Source organism: Ostrinia furnacalis, unplaced genomic scaffold (assembly GCF_004193835.3).
Source record: "Ostrinia furnacalis isolate ACB-3 unplaced genomic scaffold, ASM419383v2 OfSCF0802, whole genome shotgun sequence".
Lineage (NCBI taxonomy): Eukaryota > Metazoa > Arthropoda > Insecta > Lepidoptera > Crambidae > Ostrinia > Ostrinia furnacalis.
Window position 1 is genome coordinate 463,990 of NW_021131041.1, and position 24,089 is coordinate 488,078.

The 24,089-nt window shown below is 36.8% G+C and overlaps 1 protein-coding gene across 1 annotated transcript; it reads left to right on the top strand.

Annotated features, from left to right (window-relative positions):
* Positions 1-1,947: 1,947 nt before the first annotated feature.
* LOC114350190 (homeobox protein MSX-2) lies at positions 1,948-20,552 on the top strand. The gene is made up of 3 exons (XM_028300896.1): positions 1,948-2,447; positions 18,988-19,178; positions 19,839-20,552. Exons 1-3 carry the CDS (start codon positions 2,081-2,083, stop codon positions 20,238-20,240), a joined length of 960 nt encoding a protein of 319 aa, XP_028156697.1. The 5' UTR covers positions 1,948-2,080; the 3' UTR covers positions 20,241-20,552.
* The last annotated feature ends 3,537 nt before the right edge of the window (positions 20,553-24,089 follow it).

Here is a 24,089-nt window from a genome sequence, read left to right on the forward strand (position 1 = left end):
TTTCAGATAGAGCCAGTTTATTTTGTAACCTATTAGTGATACCGTTTGATAGAGCTCATGCAGCACTTTCAGAATCAGTAACCGGATTTTCGATATCTTGTATAGTTAAGAAATAATCGAGTGAGATCACTTATCGTTTCCACCCTGTAATCCTGTATTCATTTTCAGACAATTTTCCTTAAATTCCCGTTTATCTGTTTTTATTTCGACACTGGTATGAGACGGCACAATCAAATTAGCTATAGCAATAAAAATATTCTTGATTTGATGTTATTTTCACTCAAAAAGGTAAAAAACAAACTTGAAACCGTCGTAGCCAAATTGTATCTGACGACTCTATTAGAAAAATTGAGTTCCTAAATATTGCTAGTGATGTGAAGTTAAAATATCTAATTAGGTATTTGTTTATCTAATATTTTAGATATTACATTTTTATTTAGTTACCTGACATCTTATAAGTTGCATTCTTTACGATAATACGAACTGTGATTGTATCTAGTTTTATAATTCTTTTTCTACCCTACAAATTGCAAATAAAAAAATTGAATAGTTTGTATCCTGGACTCAAATTAATATAGGTCTACTTTTTATAAGGTTCTCTAAAAATAAAGCTTAACACAAGCTTATTTATTAAAAAAAAAGCTCAATACTTTATTACGCGGTAGCGCAGCCCAATCTCTCCCTTTTTTCAGTCGGTTAAAAGAATCTCTTGAACAATCTCTTGAATGTTTGTTATACAACGTTCCACAAACCGTTGAATTTGTTCAGAGCCGCTGACACCGTCAAAGCATCGTGATCACCACCACAGAATAAGTAATAGTACAGGTACAGAAGGATTACTCCGCAAGACGATTTAAATAAATGCGAGTCTTGCTACGACGCGATACAGTGGAATTCAGCTCGCACAGCACTACGTACCTACAATTTTATTCACCTACAAGTTTTGTCTCTTTCTATCGCGTGCCTCTGAACTCTTCTTACGCTGTTAGGGTTGCTGTCTAGTGAAAAAATAATTAATGTACTTATTTGTAATGAGGTACGTATGTAGGTATGTATGCATTCATTATGGAAAACCTTGGGAGAGGCCTTTGTCCAGCAGTGGACGTCATTTGGCTGAAACGAACGAACGAATTCTGAACAGTAGTCATGGTAGGTTAGGTTCCTATACTATCCTAAGAATTATTGATTACCTACATGGCCAACATACCTTTCAGCATATTTGGGGAAGCGAAAAAAAAGATAAATCCGGTAGATTTCTTTTCGAATTTAAACACCCGAACGCCGCACAATATTTCTTTCTCTTTATGTCCATTTTTAAATAATACTTCGATCATAGAATTATAATCATCATACTACAACGCACGCCAGCGTCCTGACGGCTGCGCGCGTGACACTCGACTGATATAATACCCGCCGGCGGGGCGCTTCGCTGTAGGTAATTATCGGACGTACCGCGCGGAGTGAGCCAGGCCTGTCACCACCAATTACTGCTGTAGGATCCGCAAATATCGCTATACGCGTCCCTCTCCAACCCCCCACAAAAACACATCTGTCTCACTCGGGCGTCACCCAAAAGTGCTCTTAATCATCATCTGTTTGAATTTGGAAGGCTGTATTTTGAATATCTGACAGGGGAGTTTGAACTTTATGGGCAGAAACATAACATTGATATTTCATTGTTGTATGACCAAACTGAAAAACAGTGCTTTTTCTCTGAAAAGGACTCGTAAGTTCGAGCAAGAAGGCTCAAAATGACTTTTATTTATTCAAATGTAAGACCTTCCAAAGTCGCAGTGCTAGATAATGACAGTGGCATTACGCCGTCGCAATAAAGTTTGCATTCGCGCGGCCAGAAGGAGCTATTAATAAAATAAAATTACTCTTTGACTACACCCAATTGGGGGCGTGGCGGGTAACGATATGGTTCGGACGAGTACATCTCTACGATGGCCCGGGAGAACACGCGTCGCGCGTTCCAAATTCAAATTACGTTTATTATGTGCCAGTGCTAGTGTTCGATTTGAAAATAAAAAAAAGATTTGACAGTTTAGTTAATAATCTGTGGTTTAGTGTTGTGACAATGGATTCCGAAATTCAGACCCAAACTCAAAAAAAGACTCCGAAACCTTTTACAATCGAATCGTTGATAGGGAGTGATAGAAAATCGCCTGAGATTGACATTGAAAATAATGAGCAGCAGAACTCTGAGGATGAGGACAGTGAACGATTGGAAGAACTAAACCGAATGCGATATTATTTTAATGCGCCGTTTCTGCAGCAGAATGGGGTTAGCTTCCCGTTTCTGCTGGGGTACCCTGAGCCTTGGATATCCAGGATGCTGAATGCTCCAGGGCCTCCGGTGGAAAGTAAGGAGGATCAGAAAAGGGAGAGTCCTGTCAGTGTGGGCAGTGAGATAGACAGCGACGGGGGTGAAGATAATACGCAAGGTTTGTCCGAAAAATTATATCTTGAGCCTAAATTACAGATGATACAGTTTTCGTTGCATTGTAAACTGAATTTTGTTTATAATGTAATATACTCGTAATATTGATCGTTCATTTCACTGTTGAATAAATTATCGCCCCTCATCATTAAAATTTCCTGTCGGAAAATCACATCATTAATTTGAATTACCCCGTTATCTACTTACCTAATAGGAGTAAAATTACTTAAGTAGTTCATTATTCTGTAACATGATTGACATGATTGTGTCATAAGAGTCCGATTATAGTCAATTTAGAATTTTAATGCACATTAAAATAAATAAAAAATAATTGGAATTCCGTGACAATTAAACTACGATAGAGCCTAATAAATTAATTTGTTATTTAATATAAGGTACCATTAACGTATTTATTAGGTAATAAACAATATTTGAATAATCATGAATAAATATTAATTTTTTCATATTACGATGCCAAGCCACCGAATTTGATTGAAAAAAATGATATGATAAATCCATGACAGAAACACATCTCTCTTTTTGTTTCAGAACTTGTTTACCTTACTTAAGTGCAAGACATGATAAAAACTTAACAAATTGTACAAAGAGATTTTATTTTATTTGTTTAACAATGTTTCAGCAGCATTTAATTGTACCTACTTAAATTATGTGCAGGAAGATAGGGTAATTGCGCCGGTTTTCCGTCCAGCTCCTGTTTTCGTCCATTTGACCGACTTGCCACAAACAAATACGGAAAATTAGAATAAAAACCTAACTTTCCGTGCAAGTTTGGACTTGTTACAATCTATAATATCTAAGTAACAGTTCTGCCTGCATGAAAATGTAATTTGTCAAGTAATAACTCCAAAAAAATCTACGGAAGTTGCTGCTGCACACAGGTGAATGGAAAACTTCGTCAAGTTAGAAAAAAAACGTGCCGGTAGGGAACTTTCATGGTATGGTTATTTACTGTTTTAGCTACTTTACGTAATGTTTTTGGCACGTATGTCTAATTATTAGCATAATAAACACTATTTTAAGGGTTTATTGAAGTTTTTGTATAGAAATCTTAGATAATTAGGTGGACTAATACTAGCATAACAATTTTGCAAGATTTTGGTTTTCGTCCACGTGGACGGAAACCCTGACACCTAGTTAATATTTTTAATAATCATTTTACTTCAATGGACCTACAAAATACAATGTTTTTTCTTCCAATATGATCTTTATTGCTATTACATTAAACATTTTAGTTTACGTCCACTTTTTAACAGTGATAAACCCATAAAAACCGTTAAAAAGATGTGGACGAAAACAAAAAACAGCTTTAAACGTTGTTGTGTTTTCGTCCATGACGTCATGAGCAAGCACTGGGGTGGACGAAAACCAAAATTAGCTATTCCTGTAGATTAGTTTTCGTCCATTTGTCCTTCGACCTATTGCAATATTTTCCTAAATTTAGGTAAGAAACTTATTTAAATATTTTTGATATCATTTGAAAGCTAACAAAATTACCTTTCAAATGATATATCACAATCCATAGTTACTGTGTTGTAGAATTGGTTTTAAGTTAATAACACAACTGCACCCTTTTTTCTACACAGTGGTCGAAAACTAGCGTACACTAGGACGAAAACTGATTTTTTTGGACGAAAACTAGTGAAATCGCCTCTTTTGCATAAAATATTTTTTATAAAAAAACCCGTGGTATTTACTTATTGTCATATAATATTAACGTAAAGTAGACTATATAAGGACTAAAATGACATATGATACATATGAGTAAGGGTATTTTAAGATATTCATTTCGCATCACAAAGTTGGCAACTCCGATAATTGGACGAAAACTAACGCACTTACCCTACTATGTACTTGAACATAATAAGCAGTTTTTAGTTGTTTATGCTTTCATTTCACATCTCTGCGTGCCTTAATCGGCGAATGTAGAGATTTAATATCAGTTTACCCTTGGTTGAATTTGATGTCCATGTCTAGAATTTTAAAATTTATAAATGTATGTATAAATTGCAAAATTTATGAAAAAGGTCATTACGTAGAAGATTATTTATTAGACAGACACGATTAAGGTACATCTAGACAGATACCTACTTAATCATGTAAAGTTATATAAATAGAAAACGAATCAGTTTTTCTTATCATTAGCCCAGTAAACTTACTGAGCTACTAATATTATTGAATACTAGCTTACCGCCCGCGGCTTCGCCTGCGTGGAATTTTGTCTGTCACAGAAAAACTTTATCGCGCGCGTCCCTGTTTCAAAAACCGTCCTAAAAACTATCCTATGTCCTTTCCGGGGACTCAAACTATCTCTATGCCAAATTTCATCAAAATCGGTTCTGTGGTTTAGGCGTGAAAGCGAGACAGACAGACAGACAGAGTTACTTTCGCATTTATAATATTAGTATAGATAGGCTCTATTTCCAATACGCCATAACTTGAAAACTTTAATAAAATCCACCTTAACTTTAAGCATAACTACTCGTTGCCATCTTACTTTAACCATAACAAACGTCAAAATTCTGCCAAACTCCATACAAAAAAATCATTTATAGTTACGATTAAAGCTAAGGTGATGCAACTCAGTAATGTTGCTTATAATCTTAAATAATAAAAAGTAAAAAAACTAAAACCCAACTACGACAAAAAACGACGCTGAAAAAGTATAAAACAAGATTTTCAGAATACTGAACTGAACAAAGTTGCCAATGTAGTTGCATAGTAATTTTCATGTTTGGAAAACCGCAGTCACACGTTGTCAAAGTACTACGGTAGGTAGGTATATGTAACGTGTGACTACGCCTTTCCAAACATGAAAATTACTATGCAACTACATTGGCAACTTTGTTCAGTTCAGTATTCTGAAAATCTTGTTCTATACTTTTTCAGCGTCGTTTTTTGTCGTAGTTGGGTTTTAGTTTTTTTACTTTTTATTATTTGTACTATTTTGGTGTTAAAGTGTATTTGTGGCGCATAATATTAACAAAAGTTAAATTGATGAACTAATAAGTACTAAAGAAGCTATGAACGAAAAGATGTGAATTATATGCAATCAGCCCATGAATACAGGTAAAGTCACAAGCAAATGCTAGTAATATATATATATATTCGAAATGTACAAGTAAAGCGCTTTCAAACGATACCAAACACGGCATATTTATCTTAACTTAATTTTTTTACTCTGTATGTTTTGTCCGCTAGAGGGCGCCACATTAGATTTTGTGAAACCCCATATAGCCTATAACCAGCGGACAATTAAGACGCTTCTAATGATATGTCATTTGTCGAATTCTGATAAGTAGTTTAGAAGTTACGAGGGAACACATGAACATACATACATACATACATAAATACATAGCCTGTTAAAATCATAACCCTCCTTTTGCTTTGCCGTAGTCGGGTAAAAAATATATAAGATGGTGCAACCTAGGGTGTCTAGAACAAACCAACCGTTCCACAGATCTGATCTAATCTTATCTTAGAGTCAGCCATCTGGAATAATAAGGATAAGTCTGACTCTTTTACCATTGGACCACAAAAGCGAACATTTTGTCACTTTTTAAAAGTAGCAAACTTTGAAACCCGTTTCCACATAGCACCCATATCATAAACTATGTTATTACGGGACTATTCCCACCTCTCGTTCCCACTGCTGCAACTTCTGTGTAGCCAGGATCTACAGCTTGACCGCCAATAAAAACCCAACCAGTGAAGGTCAACTTTGTCCCCGGGGAACTTTCTTATTTTCAGCTTTAAAGTCCGTTGAAGTGTGGCCATTTTTCAATTAGTCCAGTCAAATTAGACATGAACCCTGCAATAATTCGCATACAGCTGAAAATTGGTACACACAGCTCCATAGAGCCAACCGTTCTGCTGATTTATCTACCCATCTTCCCGTAACGATGGTTATTTTTTCATCAAACCCGTCAAATTGTCCAAGCCAACCTTCTGGCAATACTCATTACTATACCATGCTTCTGGGAGTGAGTCTGACTCTCTACTAACCACTGCCACTGAACCATAAAAGCGAACATTTGTCGTTTTTTTTTTATCCACAACGCGGAAGCTCTTGGCCTGTATCTCACCTGATGGTAAGTGATGATCAGGCCGAAGGTGGAAGCGAGCTTCACCCGGAATCCTCAACCACGGAGGAACTGGCTATCTTACCTCTAACTGCCGGAACACAACAATGCTGTTGACATTGTTGTTATGGCGACAGACTTAGGTAAGATGGTGGTAGCTAGCCAGGCGGACTCAGAACAAGCCCTACCACCAACCAAACCGAACAGAAAAATCTTCCCCCACTGGGAATCGAACCCGGGACCTCTGTGTCTGAAGCAGGTGGTCTTTCCACTAGACCACAGAGGCGGTTTTAAAAACTTTACTAAACTGAATCTACCCATAAGCCCATAACATAAACTTTCTTTTCAACCGACNAAAGGTAATACGATAGAAAATAATACAAAGTAATAAAAACAACCGGTTATAGGGGCATTTTTGGAAAAAATTATCAAATAACCAAAAAAACACGAATTTAAAAGCAGATTTTTTTCAAAAACTATCTTTTTTTATTATTTGTTGGCCTTTTTTGTGTATTTTATGTATTTTTTTAGTATTGCCTGTTATTTAGCATTATTACAGTTTTTATTTTATCAGGATATACCGCTTAGTTTAAAAGTTATTACGTTTTCTTTACAATAAGTAATTGGAAGAAAAAAAAATCTATAAAAAATTTAAAAAAAATCTCAAAAAATTTTTGACCTCTTTTTTGTCGATAAAAATAGGTCTTATTTCATCTATTTTCATATGTACACTTTAACGTGACTCACACTGTATAGTATAGTTTTTAAGTTTGTAAATTACCTGTACAAATTTAGTTTGTTATTGTTTAATAAAGCCTAGACAAATAAAACTAATAATACGTAATACATAACGTGATGTTGACCCTCAAATAAAATAAATAAAATTTAATGTACAAAAAAAAAAAAAAAAATAAAATTAGAATATCAAAACAAAAAAAAAAACTTTTTTCTAATATACCAATATACCTATGAACAAAAACAAACATAAACTTTTCAATAAGTTTAAGAACTTGAAAAATCACAATAGGAATAGTTGGCCCATATTTTTTTAATCTTATTCTAAAAATGTCTTAGCAGTCTCAATAATAATTAGTCTCAACATTATGATTATAATCTAAAATAAACTTATTGCTGACATTTGGTATATATTTTCACATCAATAGAGTGGATATTATGACAGACATTTTTCATACATTTGGAGCAAACTCTAGGAGTATTGCTATTTTTACTTCGTGGGCACATGACATCTAGATTTCTTTCTTTTTTTTATTTTGACTAGGTCCTTGTGTTGGTAGATCTTCAGGTAAGTCAACACATCTGCTAGGGATTCAAATCTTTAGCCATATTGCAGCAAAACCAATGAAAAATACAAATTTATAAAAAATCTAATATAGAAAAATACCTACATAACTACACTCATGGGGGACTTTGGTCCCGCAACGGCATGTATCTCACAAACCACAAACGTGAACAGCGCACACGTCCGTCCCCTGCTAGCTCTCGGGCATCACTGGGAAATACTGGGAATACACCGGACCGCAACCGCGTCGCATTTTAAATAATTATTTTATTTGCAAAAAAGTAGGCGGTGGGGGAACTAGGTCCCCCACGAGTGGTGTTAAGGGTTAAGAAATAAAAAGCAACATTACTGCGGTATCTAAGGTAGATGTGATCACGTTGTATGAGCAAATCATATCAAAATTAGACTTTAAAATGCTTTAATAACACATTTTTTAAGATTTCCAAGTAATTTTCACTAATCATAACACTTTGTGACTGATTTTTGCAGTCAAAAGTGGTTTTGACTGATTATGAGTTTTGACTGCAACATATACAAGTCATTCTCTAGAACTTTCTACAATTGTGCAGTAACATGTAGTACCTACTACACACTACATCACATAATTACGTAGACGTGTCCTATGGTAATGTAACTGAATTAATGTACAATACACTTCATTAACATGTTCCGATACATTATGTACCAATTAGACTACATCAGGAGGAATGGAGAAGTTTCGTGATGTTGAAAACATTATACAGCGTGAGTCACGTTAAAGTGTACATATGAATTAAGGTAAAACTAGACCTATTTTTATCGACAAAAAAGAGGTCAAAAAAATTGTGAGATTTTTTTTTAATTTCTCGTAGATTTTTTTTTCTTTCAATTACTTCATGCAAAGAAAAAGTAATAACTTTTAAACTAAGAGTTATATCCTGATAAAATAAAAGCAGTAATAATGCTAAATAACAGGCGAAACTAAAAAAAATATATAAAATACCCAGAAAATGCCAACAAATAAAAAAAAATGATACTTTTTGAAAAAAATCTGCTTAAAAATTCGTATTTTTTTGGTTATTTTTTCTCCAAAAAATGCCCCTATAACAGGTGGTTTTTATTACTTTTTATTATTTTATATCGTATCACTTTTGTAAAACCAAAAATCGCATGTCTCTATCCCTATCACAACGTTTGCAATGATCGTTTGAACTAAGCCTCTCCGGGCGCGCCATTCAATGCTTCGTTAACAACGAAAGTGAAAGTGGCTCTAGATTTGTAATTTTGATAAAGACAAGTTAGATTTCAAATAAAAACAAGAGATTTCGAAGTAAAATAATCATTTTAGTTAAAATTTAAATTGTCTCTATCTGTAGCGGAGAATAATGTGGTGGCAGGCCTTTGTTCAAACGATCATAGCAAATGTTGTGATAGGGATAGAGACATGCGATTTTTGTTTTACAAAATTGATACGATAGAGAATAATAAAAAGTTATAAAAACCACCTGTTATAGGGGCTTTTTTTTTAAATTTAACAAATAAGCAAAAATATACGAATTTTTAAGCAGATTTTTTTCAAAAAGTATCATTTTTTATTATATGTTGGCATTTTCTGGATATTTTATATATTTTTTTAGTCTCGCCTGTTATTTAGCATTATTACTGCTTTTATTTTATCCGGATATACCTCTTAGTTTAAAAGTTATTACTTTTTCTTTGCATGAAGTAATTGTAAGAAAAAAAAATCAATAAAAAATTAAAAAAAAAAAGTTTGACCTCTTTTTTGTCAATAAAAATAGGTCTTGTTTTACCTTAATTCATATGTACACTTTAACGTGACTCACACTGTATTTCACTAAATGGGATTAAATTTAGACCAAAACTAAAAAGGCGGTATAGTTTTTTTTTTTAAATCTCCTGGTGCATTGTCCAGAATGACACTTTATGTCAAAGTCTTCTTTCTTTTTGTATGGCCAGTGGGTCTAGACAAAGTGCAAATTATAATCGCAAACCAGTCGAAAAGTGGTCGAAAAGCCCCTTTTTTGTATGGAGTTTTGACGGATTCGATTTTCGATTCGATCAAAAAGTGCGTTTTGTCTAGGGAGGCAGGTCTGGGATATGTCAAAAAATGTTAGAAAATTTTACTAAGAAAGAATCTAGAGTGACCCTGGATGAAAAAATAAAAACTACTAGATTTTTGAAATTGGATCTGTCAACAGTACTGGATCAGGGGTGATTAACTAGGCTGTTAGTACACCAAATGAGTGCCGTCACGTCACTGATATAATGGCGCGAAATATTTGTGATGCGCAACTTTGGGGCCCTGTAACTTCTTTATTGATGATATATTTTCAGATATTTCACCGTCGTGAAATTGAGTTTGTCACATGTCGTAAAAAATAGCCTATATGTTATTCTGGGTTATAAACAATAATACTGTAAAGTTTCATCAAAATCCGTTAAGTACTTTTTGCGCCAAAGAGTATCTAACATTTTAGGATATCTAAACATCATCCATACAAACTTTCGCATTTATAATATTAGTAGGATTTAGAACTTATATGCACTTCACACTGTCCAGAAGGGGGATGCTGTTTCGGACATTATTTTGAATAAGTGTAGAGTTAGAAGCTTGGATCCATAGCGATATAAAAATATAGAAAGATGCCAACTAATGCGCTGAGTTTGAAACTCAGTGTCGCATTAGAAATTCACACACACAAAGAAGTCAAATTATGTGCTCATTATCCACTGCGGTTCGAATAATCTATAGAACTACGCAAGCAATGTAAGCTGTTTACATTATGACGTCGCTGCTGTTATCATTTCTTTCACGTGCAATGTGTTCTGTTTTTGGGCATATTGCTGCGACACCGGCCCCGCCCCCTTGTCACATCTCCCTTTAGTTTATGTGATCTGTGCTTGGATCTGATAACTTTTTCACAATGCGAGCTATGCAGGTCGTCTTGGCTACATTTTACATGAAAATATTTTTGGTGGGATAGTATATTATTAGTAGAAATGATGTATTTCTTTACTGACCAGTAGCAGTTGGGCTGGTATTGTAGTTTTTGAAATTAGCGAGAGTAATTATTTTGTCATAATTAGATTAATTAATGTATTATTATAATACGTGTCAACACGGATCACTTTGGCTTTTATTTTTTCTTACCGGCCTTACTCGCACCATGCTTGTTTCATACATTCATGGTTAAATAGGCCAACATTAAATGCAAGCTATCTCTTCTCCTATAGTCCAATTACTATAGTGGTTGTACCGACTTGCGACATGTATTTTGATGTTTTTCTTTTATAATATTTGACACGTGATGACACCTATTAATAATAATATTAATTATAATATTTTTTTGACAAGAGCTGCAATACTGTCAGATGTTCTTCTACTGGATTAGTCCTTTACTGGTATTAACCAAACAATGGTCTAAATTAATGCGTTAATAAACCTATTACGTTTATAAGTTACTTATAAAAATGTCTTCATATCCTACTTCCTACTAATATTATAAATGCGAAAGTTTGTGTGGGTGTACGTATGAATGTACTTACATTGACGTTCATAAGTGCCACTTGTGGTCTAAACTGAATGAATATTTTTTGATTTTGATTTGATTGATTTGAATGTTATTGTTACTTTTTCACGCAAAAACTACTGAACGGTTTTTAATTAAACTTAACAGTATTATTGTTTATACATCAGAATAATTACTGTTATTCTTTATTTTATAATGTATGTAACTTAAAGGCAATAAAAACGATTTGTGATAAACTGCATTACACGCGGGCTAAGCCGGGGCCAAAAACTAGTATATCTAAAGAACTCGTCGGTCGAAAAATAAATCATCCCCTAAAAAAATATTTCTCAATTTTTTTTTACTCTGCCGCGTGACTAATACATTCCTCCACAAAATTACAGTATAGTGCCTACAGTCTCCAATCAAAATGGACAGAAACTTTAAGGGTTCCTTGTCAGGACTACAGAACCCCAAAAAGAAGTGGACAGCCATAATTTTTGATAAGGACCGGCCCAGTTAAAGCTTCCTGCTTCGTCAAGTTTTGTACATTGACGGTGCATCAAGCTTACACTGGGACGGATTCCACCTTCTCATCAGATCCTTCAGCCGGTCCTGCATTCGCATGGAAAAATGGAACTGCTATTTTTGTGTAAGGTGCCTTACTTGTGAATTAGATTGTCCTTTAATTAACGAATTGCACTGATATTCGATCGTTTTTCACCACTTATTATTAAGTTAGTTCATTGATTAGAAAAAGCCCGAGAAGAAGAATTTCTTGAACTTAAATTCAATTTGATAAAATCTCTTCAAAATAAACTTGTGACACCTTATTTATAAAATGAATCACCATGTTCTGTATTTTTTCAATAAGTGTTATAATATTTTGAATTCACATGACGGCACATTCAGCTAAGCGATGTGCCGTAGTAGTGGATCTTGTGTAAAGCCTGGTCCATGGCCACGCGTAATTATGTTGCTGTCGCGTTCGCACACACACTGCGGGCGCCCGTCGCACAGTCGCGACAGCAATAAATTACGCGCGAGCGATAAGGATGGGTAGCTTGGGGTCATAGGACAAAATTCTACGTGCTCACGGACCAGAGGTGGAATTGTGTAAAGCAATCGTAATCATTTGACAGTTCATAACGTACGATAAAGTCAGTTAAACAAAGCGTTAGACAGAATAATCGTACCTACGTTATGAACTGCCAAATGATAACGATTGCTTTACACAATTCCACCTCAGGCTTTAGTCTTAATATGTATAAGCTATATCACCACAAAATTGTTTAGTCTGGTGGGCTTGTATAGCTTGAATACTAACGCCCGTTTTCCATTATTTAATCTTTGTCCAAATCCGGAATACTTATGTATAATTAAGTTTTAAACTAAATATCCACAATTTTCGATGCATTTACACTTCTGAATATGTTTAAATAGTCTTATAAACAATATGAAAATGTAAAATAATCGAAAACCGCAGATACTTTGATCAAAAACATATTGCAATTTGACAGTTGACGGACGGATTTGGATGAGGATTGAATATACTCGTAGAAAACCAGCATAAAGTTGCTGTCTGTCTGGATTTTTTCACAATAAGTTCCAGTCGCCGAGCAGGCAGAATTTCGTACAACGACCCCAAGTTACGCAGCCTTTATCGGTCGCGCGTAATTATATTGCTGTTGCGCCCGCACGTTCACTGCGGCCGTCCGTCGCGATGGGATGGGTAGCTTGGAGTCAATGTACGAAATTCTATCTGCTCGCGGCGACCGGACTTTAACAAAGAACAGGAGTAACTGATTTTATCTTTTCTAAAGTTACAAAGCGAAGCGTGCATTTGCTACATTTCGCTGCGTATGAATAAAAAACACAGCTCTCGTATTCAAGCTATAACAAAACCACTTGTATAATGTTGAAGAGCACTAATAATAATTGGTTAATAAGTGATAATTGTACCTAGCGTATAATTTATAGGAAATTAGATATTATTGTTACTTGTCCTATCTCTTCCGTTATTTACATTGATATCTAAACGAGTTATTATACAGAAGATGTACTTCGATGAAAATGTTAATTAAAACTAGCACTGTATAGTTTATGTCTAAAGTAGTCATCATAACACATTTAGGCTGAGTTGCACAACCTAACTTTGACCGTAAATTTAACGATAACCGGTGTTTTTGTATGGAGTTTGAGAGATTTTTGACGTTTGTCAAAGTTAAAGTAAAATGCTGCAACCCAGCCTTAATTTTGTACTGTAATGTTACCTGGTATCTGGTTATCTTTATAAATATATGGAGCACATTTTGTAGTCTGATATAAAATGCACAAACAAAACGACACCTAATTAACGTAACAAAACTTCAACGACTAAGCGATTTGAACGCTGGAGTAACTTTTCGTATTCACGTATATCGCCCGATTTTGATTTTGATTTGAAGTGGCCTTAGGAGTGGAGTTTAGTAAAAATCCTTTCTTAGCGGATGCCTACGTCATAACATCTACCTGCATGCCAAAGGACAATGCCNTTTTATTTTTTTTAAAAGTTAATTATTATTGTCTGTTAAGTCCGTTGAATGATGGCTACTTTACCATATCAATACAGTCTAATTGTCCCAGGTCAGTAGGTATTTACAAATGATGCTTGCTTAAGTGAAGCTGCAAATCGAACGCCCAGCGTTTAATAGAGCTCTGTGATTGGTTCGTGTGTCACCCTGTGCGTCCACGCGTACTCTGAGAGCTCATCTATAGTAATGTTTGTGAATACGGGCGCAAATGTCCCAATTTTTTACAGCGCCTTAGTGACAACCTATTGGAGTGAACATTTTGTCACTTTCTTACCAGAGCCAGAAAGGGGGTTATTAAATGTAGCAAACTTGAGATACCGTTCCGCAGATCTACCCGTATCATAACCCATATTTTTGTGTGCTTTGAATTCCGCAACGATGGCCATTTTACCATCAAACCGTCAAATTGTCCCAATGTCCCGATTATCCACGGCTCCTTCGAACCATTTCACGCCACTCCTGCGCATCTGGCCTGTGAAATTGGACGAGACAGCTGTTGTTTGAGTGGTTGACGTTGGCGACAAATTGTTGCTATGGACAATTGGACAACACTACTTTTAAAATAACATAAATGCAAATTCGAATTCGATTTTTTTAAGTAGGCCTTAAAAACCCTTTTACACGTCCCAGCACTACTTTAACCCTACCACTGCAGCACTGCTTCGGGACAATAAAGGTACAATTCCAAAACTGACCGCAAAATGCAACTGACCGCAAAAAAAAAAAAACGCGGCGCGCGCCGCAGCTGCAAGCCGCGCTGCAGATTTCATAGAGTTTTGCAGTTTGCGGTTGCAGTTTGCGGTCTGCGGCCCGTCTTAGAATTGTACCTTAAATGGGCCAGTGCTGAGAAGAAGCAGCGCAAGAAACTCAGTGGCTGACGAACATTAATTGCGTTTTCTAGTTACCATAAACGCATAAAAGTCGCAGAAAAGCAAAGTCCGTATTTACGTTTCATCATCATTATCATTTTAGCCATAGGACGTCCACTGCTGAACATCCCCCAATGATTTCCACAATGGCCGGTTGGTGGCGGCCTCTAACCAGCGCCTTCCAGCTTATACCTTTATGAGGTCGTCGGTCCACCTTGTGGGTGGACGTCTTACGCTACGTTTTCCGGTACGTGGCCTCCACTCCAGAACTTTGCTGCCCCATCGGCCATCGGTATTTACGTTTACGTTGACATAATTATTATCTTTTCCAAAAGATACAAAAATACATTAACTCACCTTCAGGCGCAGTCGAGTAAAGCAGCATTATATGTAGCTTGATCTTTCACATAAATCTATACTAATATCTATGATACTTATAATATTATAAGTGCAAAAGTAACTTTGTCTGTCTGTCTGTCTCGCTTTCACGCCTAAACCACTGAACCGATTTGGATGAAATTTGGCATAGAGATAGTTTGAGTCCCGGGAAAGGACATAGAATAGTTTTTATCCCGGTTTTTGAAACAGGGACGCGCGCGATAAAGTTTTTCTGTGACAGACAAAATTTCACGCGGGCAACGCCGCGGGCGGAAAGCTGGTATAGAATAATTAAAATGTGACTGAAATTGAAAGTGATCAATCATCTAAGTTAAGATGGGATTTTACATCTAATGTTTCAGAATTATAAAAAAAAAAAAACTACGGGTCGAAACAATGTAAAATTTTCAGGAAACTTTAGAGACTGATCGTTCAGGTAATAACATTTTTGTTATTGGAATTGATTAAAACAATTACGGAAGATATCGACGTATAAATTAGGAAAATCAATAATGTGACTGCGTGTTTTTATGATTATGAATAAACTACAGAACCAATTCGTGTTGCCAATTAAAGATAGCTTTTTTTGTTATCCTAGATTCAATCTACACACCATCTATCTTTTAGATACCAAAATGATACAAAATAAGATCAGCAGCTAGACGTGAAAACGGTAGAGACATTCCTTTTTCATCTTTAATATTCGTTTGTTTTAAAATAATCTAAGTTTTTTTACAGAACAAGAACAATGGACGAAAATCATAATAACAAAGAATTAGGTCTTGAAATATATGTATCTCTTAAGTATGGATCATTAGTGTTGTTGTGGATATAAATTTAAAAGAGACTCGCAAGAAATACAAAGTAAAGGCAAAAAACGTAAAGCAAATATTTAGAATTTTCACACGAATTTGTATTCACAGTTTTCCTTGTACCTTTTTAGGGATTCTATAAAACATTTCAACACCGTCGGTGCGAACATTTAGCTGAGAACGTACGTGACCGAAATGATTTTTAACCAATATTTATCGATAAGCGATCCGATTACAATTGCATTCTCGATACTCGATTTAACACAGCCGCCGATTTTGGAACGCACTATTTACGAATGCGTTCCATATTTAAAATTCAGAGCGCGGGAGACTGGCGGGAACCAAGCTTTATGTGTCTACAAATTTATTTTTACACATATTTTTTTAACTACACTCGTTTTGCTATAAGAATAGAGGCTATAATTCTTTTTTGTGGCTGCACTTGATTTGTTATTTATGTTTTTACAAGTCAGTCTGTCAACATGTCTATGTCAAAGCATTTTAAACCTTGCGACGTCGTCGTAAAGTTGGTTTATTTATTTGCATCACGATGCAGTGTTTTTACAATTCATTTAGCGTTTTGCGATAACTGTCAATGGCGGTCGAGTCGGCCATAAGAAATAAATGTATTTATTTGCCGAAGAGATTGGTTTTATGGCGCTTTTTCGAGGAAATTGCACAAATGTACGCATGAATACGTGTTTAGGTAAGACGTTTTTACCTATCTAAATAGGTTTCACATCATGTAATTTATTAGTTTTTGGTCAAATTAGGACTTTCCAGGTGATTGTTTTTAAACTTGGGCCTTACCTACTGAAAAAATGATTGAATACAATCATTTTAGTGTTCTCAAAAGGGCTCTTAAATCAGTTTGGTATAGGATAGTTATTATTGTGACAGAATTTCTAAGTTGCTGCCACAAAAGTGCTATTGGGCCGGTTTCCACCAAAGCGAAAGGAGATGTGTTGGAATAAACCAATCACATAACGAAACTCTCTTCTCCTCTCGATTTTAGTGGAAACCGGGTCTTAGAGTAGGCGCACACCGTTGATTTTTAGTTGGCCGATAGTTGTGCTAAAATGATGATGATGATGATTAAACTAAGTACATTATTTCAGGCAGTCAGTAGGTACGAGGTTTTCCGGGTCAGCTAGTTACTTTCAGAGTCTTTAATCAGCTTCCTATTGTGACCGACCCCACATCAAATACACCTAAACCCCAAAAAAAAGACCCGCACAGTTTAACGATGACGCGATCGACTTTTTTACGATTGAAATCGTCAAGAAAATCGTCAAAACACTTCGTCCGTCAGGCGATAAAAGCGCGCCAAGTCAGCGCCCCGCCCACTGCCTGTTTCGCTGACCATAGAGCATAGATGAGGTTTGTTTTTTTCCGGCAAATTAGTGAGGGGAGTTTTTGTTTGTTTTTCTTTGGCACATTGGATAAGGAATAAAATTGGTTGGTGTTTTTCTGAATTTAATACCTATTTAATACTACATATATTCGAAAGAAACTGAACCAGGCTATTTTTTCTATGATAGACTGAAGGGTAATATAACGCGGGCGAAGCGGGTAAAAACTAAGTAGATAATTACAATAATCTAACTCTCTTTAAGGCCATTTTCATGTGAACTTCGTTTAAACCAGAACAGGATAGTGATACTGCTCTACAATAATATTTAATACTGGTTTACCAAAGCCATATTTTAATTAGCTGAGTGGGCGAGGCTACCTGAAGTCCTTCTGTATGATTTGAACGCTAAGTTTGTGTAATGTAATTTAATATTTGCCAAATTACGGTATTAAGTACCAGATCAGTGTTTTTCTTTTTCTTCATCCATTTTCATGACACGACCCCTCTAAAAATATATTGCGACCCCCTGATCATTTGCTTTTTTTTCATGCATTTTAGAATGTTCCAAAGACGTTGTAGGGATCGCATACAATCCACACAACATTTACGTATTTGCATAATTAGATTTCGGATAAATCTGTCTTTAAAACTTTACTGTTTTTTTTAATATGGTAGTTTTTACGACCTCTCGCGACCCCTATAGAGGCTAAAAACCCTGTTATAGAGAGACCAAAATTAGAGTCACTTCTGCCATTTTTTCTCAGCACCAGCTGATTTATATTGTTCCGAAGTGGTGGTAGGGCAAGTTATTATCAGACGGGTCGTGTAATCATCATCATCTCGGCCATAGGACGTCCACTGCTGAACATAGGCCTCCCCCAATGCTTTCCATGTTGATCGATTGGTAGAGGCCTGCGTCCAGCGCCTTCCTGCTACCTTATGATGTTGTCGGTCCACCTTGTTGGTGGACGTTGCACGCTGCGTTTTCCGGTACGCGGCCTCCACTCCAGAACCTTGCTGCCCCATCGGCCGTCAGTTCTGCGTACTATGTGCCCTATGGGTCGTGTATAAGTGCCTTGAAAAGGCCTACATACAAATAAAGATTTTGAAGTTGAGAGAGCATAAGTGATTTATTGATGACCATAATTTTATTTCTCTTTTAATAATAAAATCAATTGGTCTAAGTTAAAGCCAATCTTAGCGACGTATCATTCATCCCCAATTAGTTATTAAGCATCTGACAAAACGTGAAAAACCTATAGTCCCCACTTTCCTACTTTTATAAACAAACATCATTAAAAATTTCTTAAAGATTAGAGTCGCTTCTCAAACGCAGCCATAACAGTGTATTACACTTGAAAATTTCGACAGGTTCATCCAGTGTCTAAGTAGCTCAGTTATTGCTCTAAGAGCAGTCTATTGTTTTAAACTTTAATGGTCACTAACATAATAATTATTATATACGGGCTTGCTACCGTGTACCTTAATTTTGAGTTTCCGATATTTCGGCACTGTTCCAAGCGCCATGGTCACGAAGTAACTGAGTAACTTATTATAAGAGCACTCGCCCGGCAAGTGAAAGGATTTCCGCCTTAGGCAGTTAGATTTTTTCAAGTTGTTTATTTTAAAAAGACCCTCCTTGTCTCCAGGAAACGACTCGGAGCCCGATCCCGAAGACTCCAGCGACACTCCTCGCGAGGGAAGCAAAGCACGAAGACGCCGCACCGCCTTCACGTCAGAACAGCTGCTGGAGTTGGAGAGAGAGTTCCACGCGAAGAAGTACCTTAGTCTGACGGAGCGGTCGCAGATAGCTGCAGCGCTTAAACTTAGTGAAGTCCAGGTTGGTATATACCTCATAGACATAGCCCAACGGTGTCAGTGTCGGACTAGCCAACTCGTGATCAGAGAAACGCTGGAACCCTTTTTTTTCGGGGAAAAAATGCATTGAATTGCATACCTACCCTGCGGGGACAGGGTAGGTTAAGTGGGGCTCACCAAGTCAGAAGAACAAAGGCATACCCACTAAAAAGACCCCGGTGCTCCATCATTTGCCTGAAGTGGGAAGGAATTGTGGGATTCCGGACAAAGCCTTCACTACTATAGTCCCTCCCGGGCTACCCCAGTCCTTCCCGGAAACGCTGGAACCCTGCAGTAAGCCATTCGTAACACTAGCATGATATTTCGCTGAGCACGAGGGGTTACTGGTTAAAAAAACAGTTCAGAGATTAATCAGCTAGTCTACTGTGACTACCTTCTTTATATCCTCCGCAGGCAGCCTAATTTCTGGTACACGCTCTAAGAGAAATTCAGCAATGTTGCTCAATTGGATAAAGGCACAACTCAAAATAATCCATAATCAAGTTATTGCGATTATGAAAATTTGCGTCTGTAAGATGTCTGCTAAACCAACTATAGGTTACTAGGCTATAACTCTTATTTAAGTACGAAAGAAAGCAGCTGTCGATTAACTTATTTTCTTACCCTGTATCTTTCTTTTCAGGTAAAAATCTGGTTCCAAAACCGGCGAGCGAAGTGGAAACGGGTAAAAGCGGGCCTCGCCTCCGGCAGCCATTCCGGCAGCAAGAACGGTTCCGGCACCAAGATCGTGGTACCAATACCGGTTCACGTCAACCGGTTCGCAGTGCGCACACAACATCACCAGATGGAGAAGCAAAATTTGCAATACCGATTGGACAGAACGCAACCGCTCGCAGGCAGTCTGCTCCAATCGCAAACATCAGCATTTTTGAACACGTCGAAAATACAACCGGATAATCGAGAACCGATTCTAAATCCGCTAAGTCGCAGCACTATTTACGACGCGAGCATGTCCGCCAGGTTGGCAACAATGAGCCAAGCTGCCAACCTGAGGCACTTCAATCAAAATGGCCGGCCGAGCTAGATTTTGCTTTTCGATTTTTGAATGGACCAGAATTTAGGATAGGTGGATAGAATTATTTTCTGAAACAAGTCTTGCTGCGAAGGCAGAGGTTTCGAATGGACAAATCCGTCAGCTGTACTTGATTATGACTTTGAGGTCTATTTTTTGCTCTACTAAAGAAGTGAATGCATTGGTTGATAAAAAGGCGGCTGGAAACCTGAATGGAAAAAAGAAATTGACATTCAAGTATGAATGGAAGTTCTGCATTGGATCTATAGCAGATGGACCACTTACTCTTATTGAGAAAGTTATGTTCACGCATTATGAATCTAGCAGGCATTGCCTGCCCGGTTGCTGAATTAAACTTTCCAGCTTGAGTTTGCTCATCTTACTCTAAGATTAATCATCTATTCAGACTGAGCGATCTCAAGCTTGAGAAATCACGATGAATAAATAATTAAAGATTTTTTAGACTTATTTTTTAGATTATCTTGAGTTTGAATCAAGTTTTGAGCACAATTCTTAAGGGCTCAGGGCATAGTGAAAAGACTCTACCGAAATCGATTATGTGAAGTGAACTTCGGTTTTAGTAAATGATTCTATCCAGAAACTTGTATCATATTGTTTATTTGTAAGATATTGCCTAAATATTGTGTAAGATTGTGATTAAAGAACTGTGTGATGAGATTTTGTTTTTGCTTTATTAACTTACCCAATTAACTGCAATAGAGTGTCAACGCCAAATACATAAGTAATATTTAACTTGAAAAAGTATCCTTGAAAAGTACGGTGTTCATCCCGTTTCAGACAAAACTAAGCTAAATAAAAGAAAGATCTCACTATAAAAATATAATTTTTTGGACAATCCAAAAAGATCCAATTCCAAGTTGCGGGTCCAATGACAGTTAACTTTCCCCCGGTACAAATTCCAAGTTCAAGTCTAATACAGTTTAACTTTCCTCCGTTTTTTCTCCTCGGACAAACTTGACCTTCACTGGTTGGGTTTTTATTGGCGGTCAAGCTGTAGATCCTGGCTACACAGGAGTTGCAGCGGTGGGAACGTGAAGTGAAAATAGTCCCGTAATCCAAAAAGGTTTTCCTATTTCATGCAGTCGGTTAAATATAGTGTCCTTTTAACCAAACTAAAATAATGCTCACCCTACTCTACAAATCATACAAAAGAACATTCATCGTTCATCTTTATTGAACCAAATGTCAAAGGGCAATCACTAATAGTTTTGCTTGTGACAGTACATTTAGAGTTATCGCCAAACTATTATGCATCTTATTTTGATGAGCATAAAGTCCCTAATAAAATCATTCAAAATTGAACTTTGGTTAGCATGAAATAGGGGAGAAAATAGTTTGGTTTAGTTGTAAAAGGAATAAAAGAATTAGCGAGACACGCCCACAAACAATGTTCAGTAGGGTGACCAAAATAACTTACGCCCGTATTCACAAACATTACTATGAGGTCTCTCAGTGAGCGTGGACGCACAGGGTGACACACGAACCAATCACAGAGCTCTATTCAACGCTGTGTGTTCGATTTGCTGCTTCATTTAAGCAAGCATCGTTTGTGAATACGGGCGTTAAACTAAGATAGAGATATAGTCTATGCCCTGCGCAAATGTATACTTTGCAACAACTGCACACTATAGTGCCTTATTTTCCCCTAAAAATATATTTTCTTAAACGTTACTTAACGTACCTTTGTTTTGTCACTTGCAATCCGCTTTGCACTGGAGGGAAGTCGCACCTTATCTTCAAACCTCTTCTAATTAATTTCGTTGCGGGTCCAATGACAGTTAACTTTCTCCCGGGACAAACTTGACCTTCACTGGTTGGGTTTTTATTGGCGGTCAAGTTGTTGATCCTGGCTACACAGGAGTTGCAGCGGTGGGAATAGTTCCGTGGCTACACAGGAGTTACAGCGGTGGGAACGAGAGGTGGGACTAGTCCAGTTAAAGATCAATCAACACTGGGTAAGCTACGGGAAAATCTAGTGTTATAGGAGATTAATTTTAAAATCATTTTTGCATAAAACTGATTTGAATAAAAACTAAGCTGTAAAATGCATGCATAAAATCGCCAGATGTGCGTTTAATGTGTGAGAGCTAATCTGTGGGCGGGACACATTATGTCACAGAAAGTATAGCAAATTGCTTCAGCGGTCACATTTGTATGAAGTAATTTATGATGCGCATTTTGTGAATGGGAGTGACGATTACTTAGTAGTAATACGCGATTTTGGGGTGGTCTAGTAACTAGTTGTTTAGTTGAACAAAAAGTATGTTAAAGAGATAAATTCCATTTTAATTTCATCTCGTTAAAATAGAATTGGGGGTATCACAACTCTCGCGAAAGGTATTTGCCGTTATTCTGCTATAAAACGACAAAAACATACTATAAGAGTCTACAATATGGACAGACGATCTCATAAAGATAGCAGGAGGCGCAGGATGCTGGCCGCTACCAACCGGCCAATCTGAAAATCATTGGGGAAGATCTATGTTCAGCAGTGGACGTCCTGTGGCTGAAATGATGATGATGATGAACTTAGGTTATTGAAGTTAGTTTTATCGATGACTGCAGGATTCATCTGATGAATCTTACTTTATCTTACGCATGAAATTTTAGATCTCATTTAGATTGTTGTTATACCTAAGTAAAGCTAGTGGTCCCAAGCCCAACTAGACCTCACTTTTCTTGCGCTCACTATCCATCTAGACTTTATAATCTAACCGTAAAAAGTAATGCATCAATGCATCAGAAAGTTGTAAATAATTATGATGATCTCACATTCAATAGTGACTGAGTTTCTTGCGCTGCTTCTTCTCAGCACTGGCCCCTGTATTGTCCCGAAGCAGTGGTAGGGTTAATACTGGGACGTGTAAAAGTGCTTTTTAAAAGCCTATCTGCAAAAATAAATGAGTTTTATGGGTTTTTAATTACATTTTACGTCCATTTCTATGACAATCCACGGTGTTATAGAAACAACTATTACCAAGCAACCATAGGGCCTTATAAAATGAACATTTGCAAAGCCAGATCATTAACGTTCGCAATTATCAAAGACCGCCGGGTGGCGTGTGACATCAACTCTCTGGGGGCGTGGTCGCCATTTTGCAGGGGTCCCGCAAGGCACGACTCCGGGTCCGCTACTGTTTCTGTGTCATGGTTTTAGGGTACGGTAGGAAGATAGAGAGTTAATAGTGCTGACATAGTATGTGACATAGTAATTTACCTATTATAGATTTAGGTACAGTTTCAGAATTGAGATTTCCAGCTAGAGCGTGCTTTCATTCCACTCAGGAATGAATTTAAAATAAAAAGTTCATCAATGATTGAACAAGATCATGCTTTACCCAAAAATTTACACTCAGAAACCGGACCAAAGATATGGTTTTGTCCGGTTATTTATAAGTTATGGTTACACAAAGTGAGTTTTACATTGTATAGTATGTCCCATATCGAAAGTCTGTTTTTACTTTTTACCACATCGGGAAGTTCTTGGTCTGCATCTCACCTGGTGGAAAGTGCTGATAAAGCAGAAGGCAGAAGCGAGTTTCACTTGGAATCTTCAACCACAGAGGAACTGGCTATCATCTACAAAAGTAAGTCTGCAAAAGACTACAAAACTTTTCATGGCGAAACTGCTGAATGATTTCTAATAGATTTTTAAAGTGGCAAAAATGTATAGTCTAGCTATTCCCTAAGTAAGATAAATTATTCTCGTTTTAACCTAATGCTGTCCACTGCTGAATTGCCTCCCCCAAGGATTTCCACAACAGCTGATCCTGCGCTTGCCGCGACCTTCACCAGATCGTCGGTCCTCCTAGTGCGAGGCCTGTCTGCACTACGTTTTCC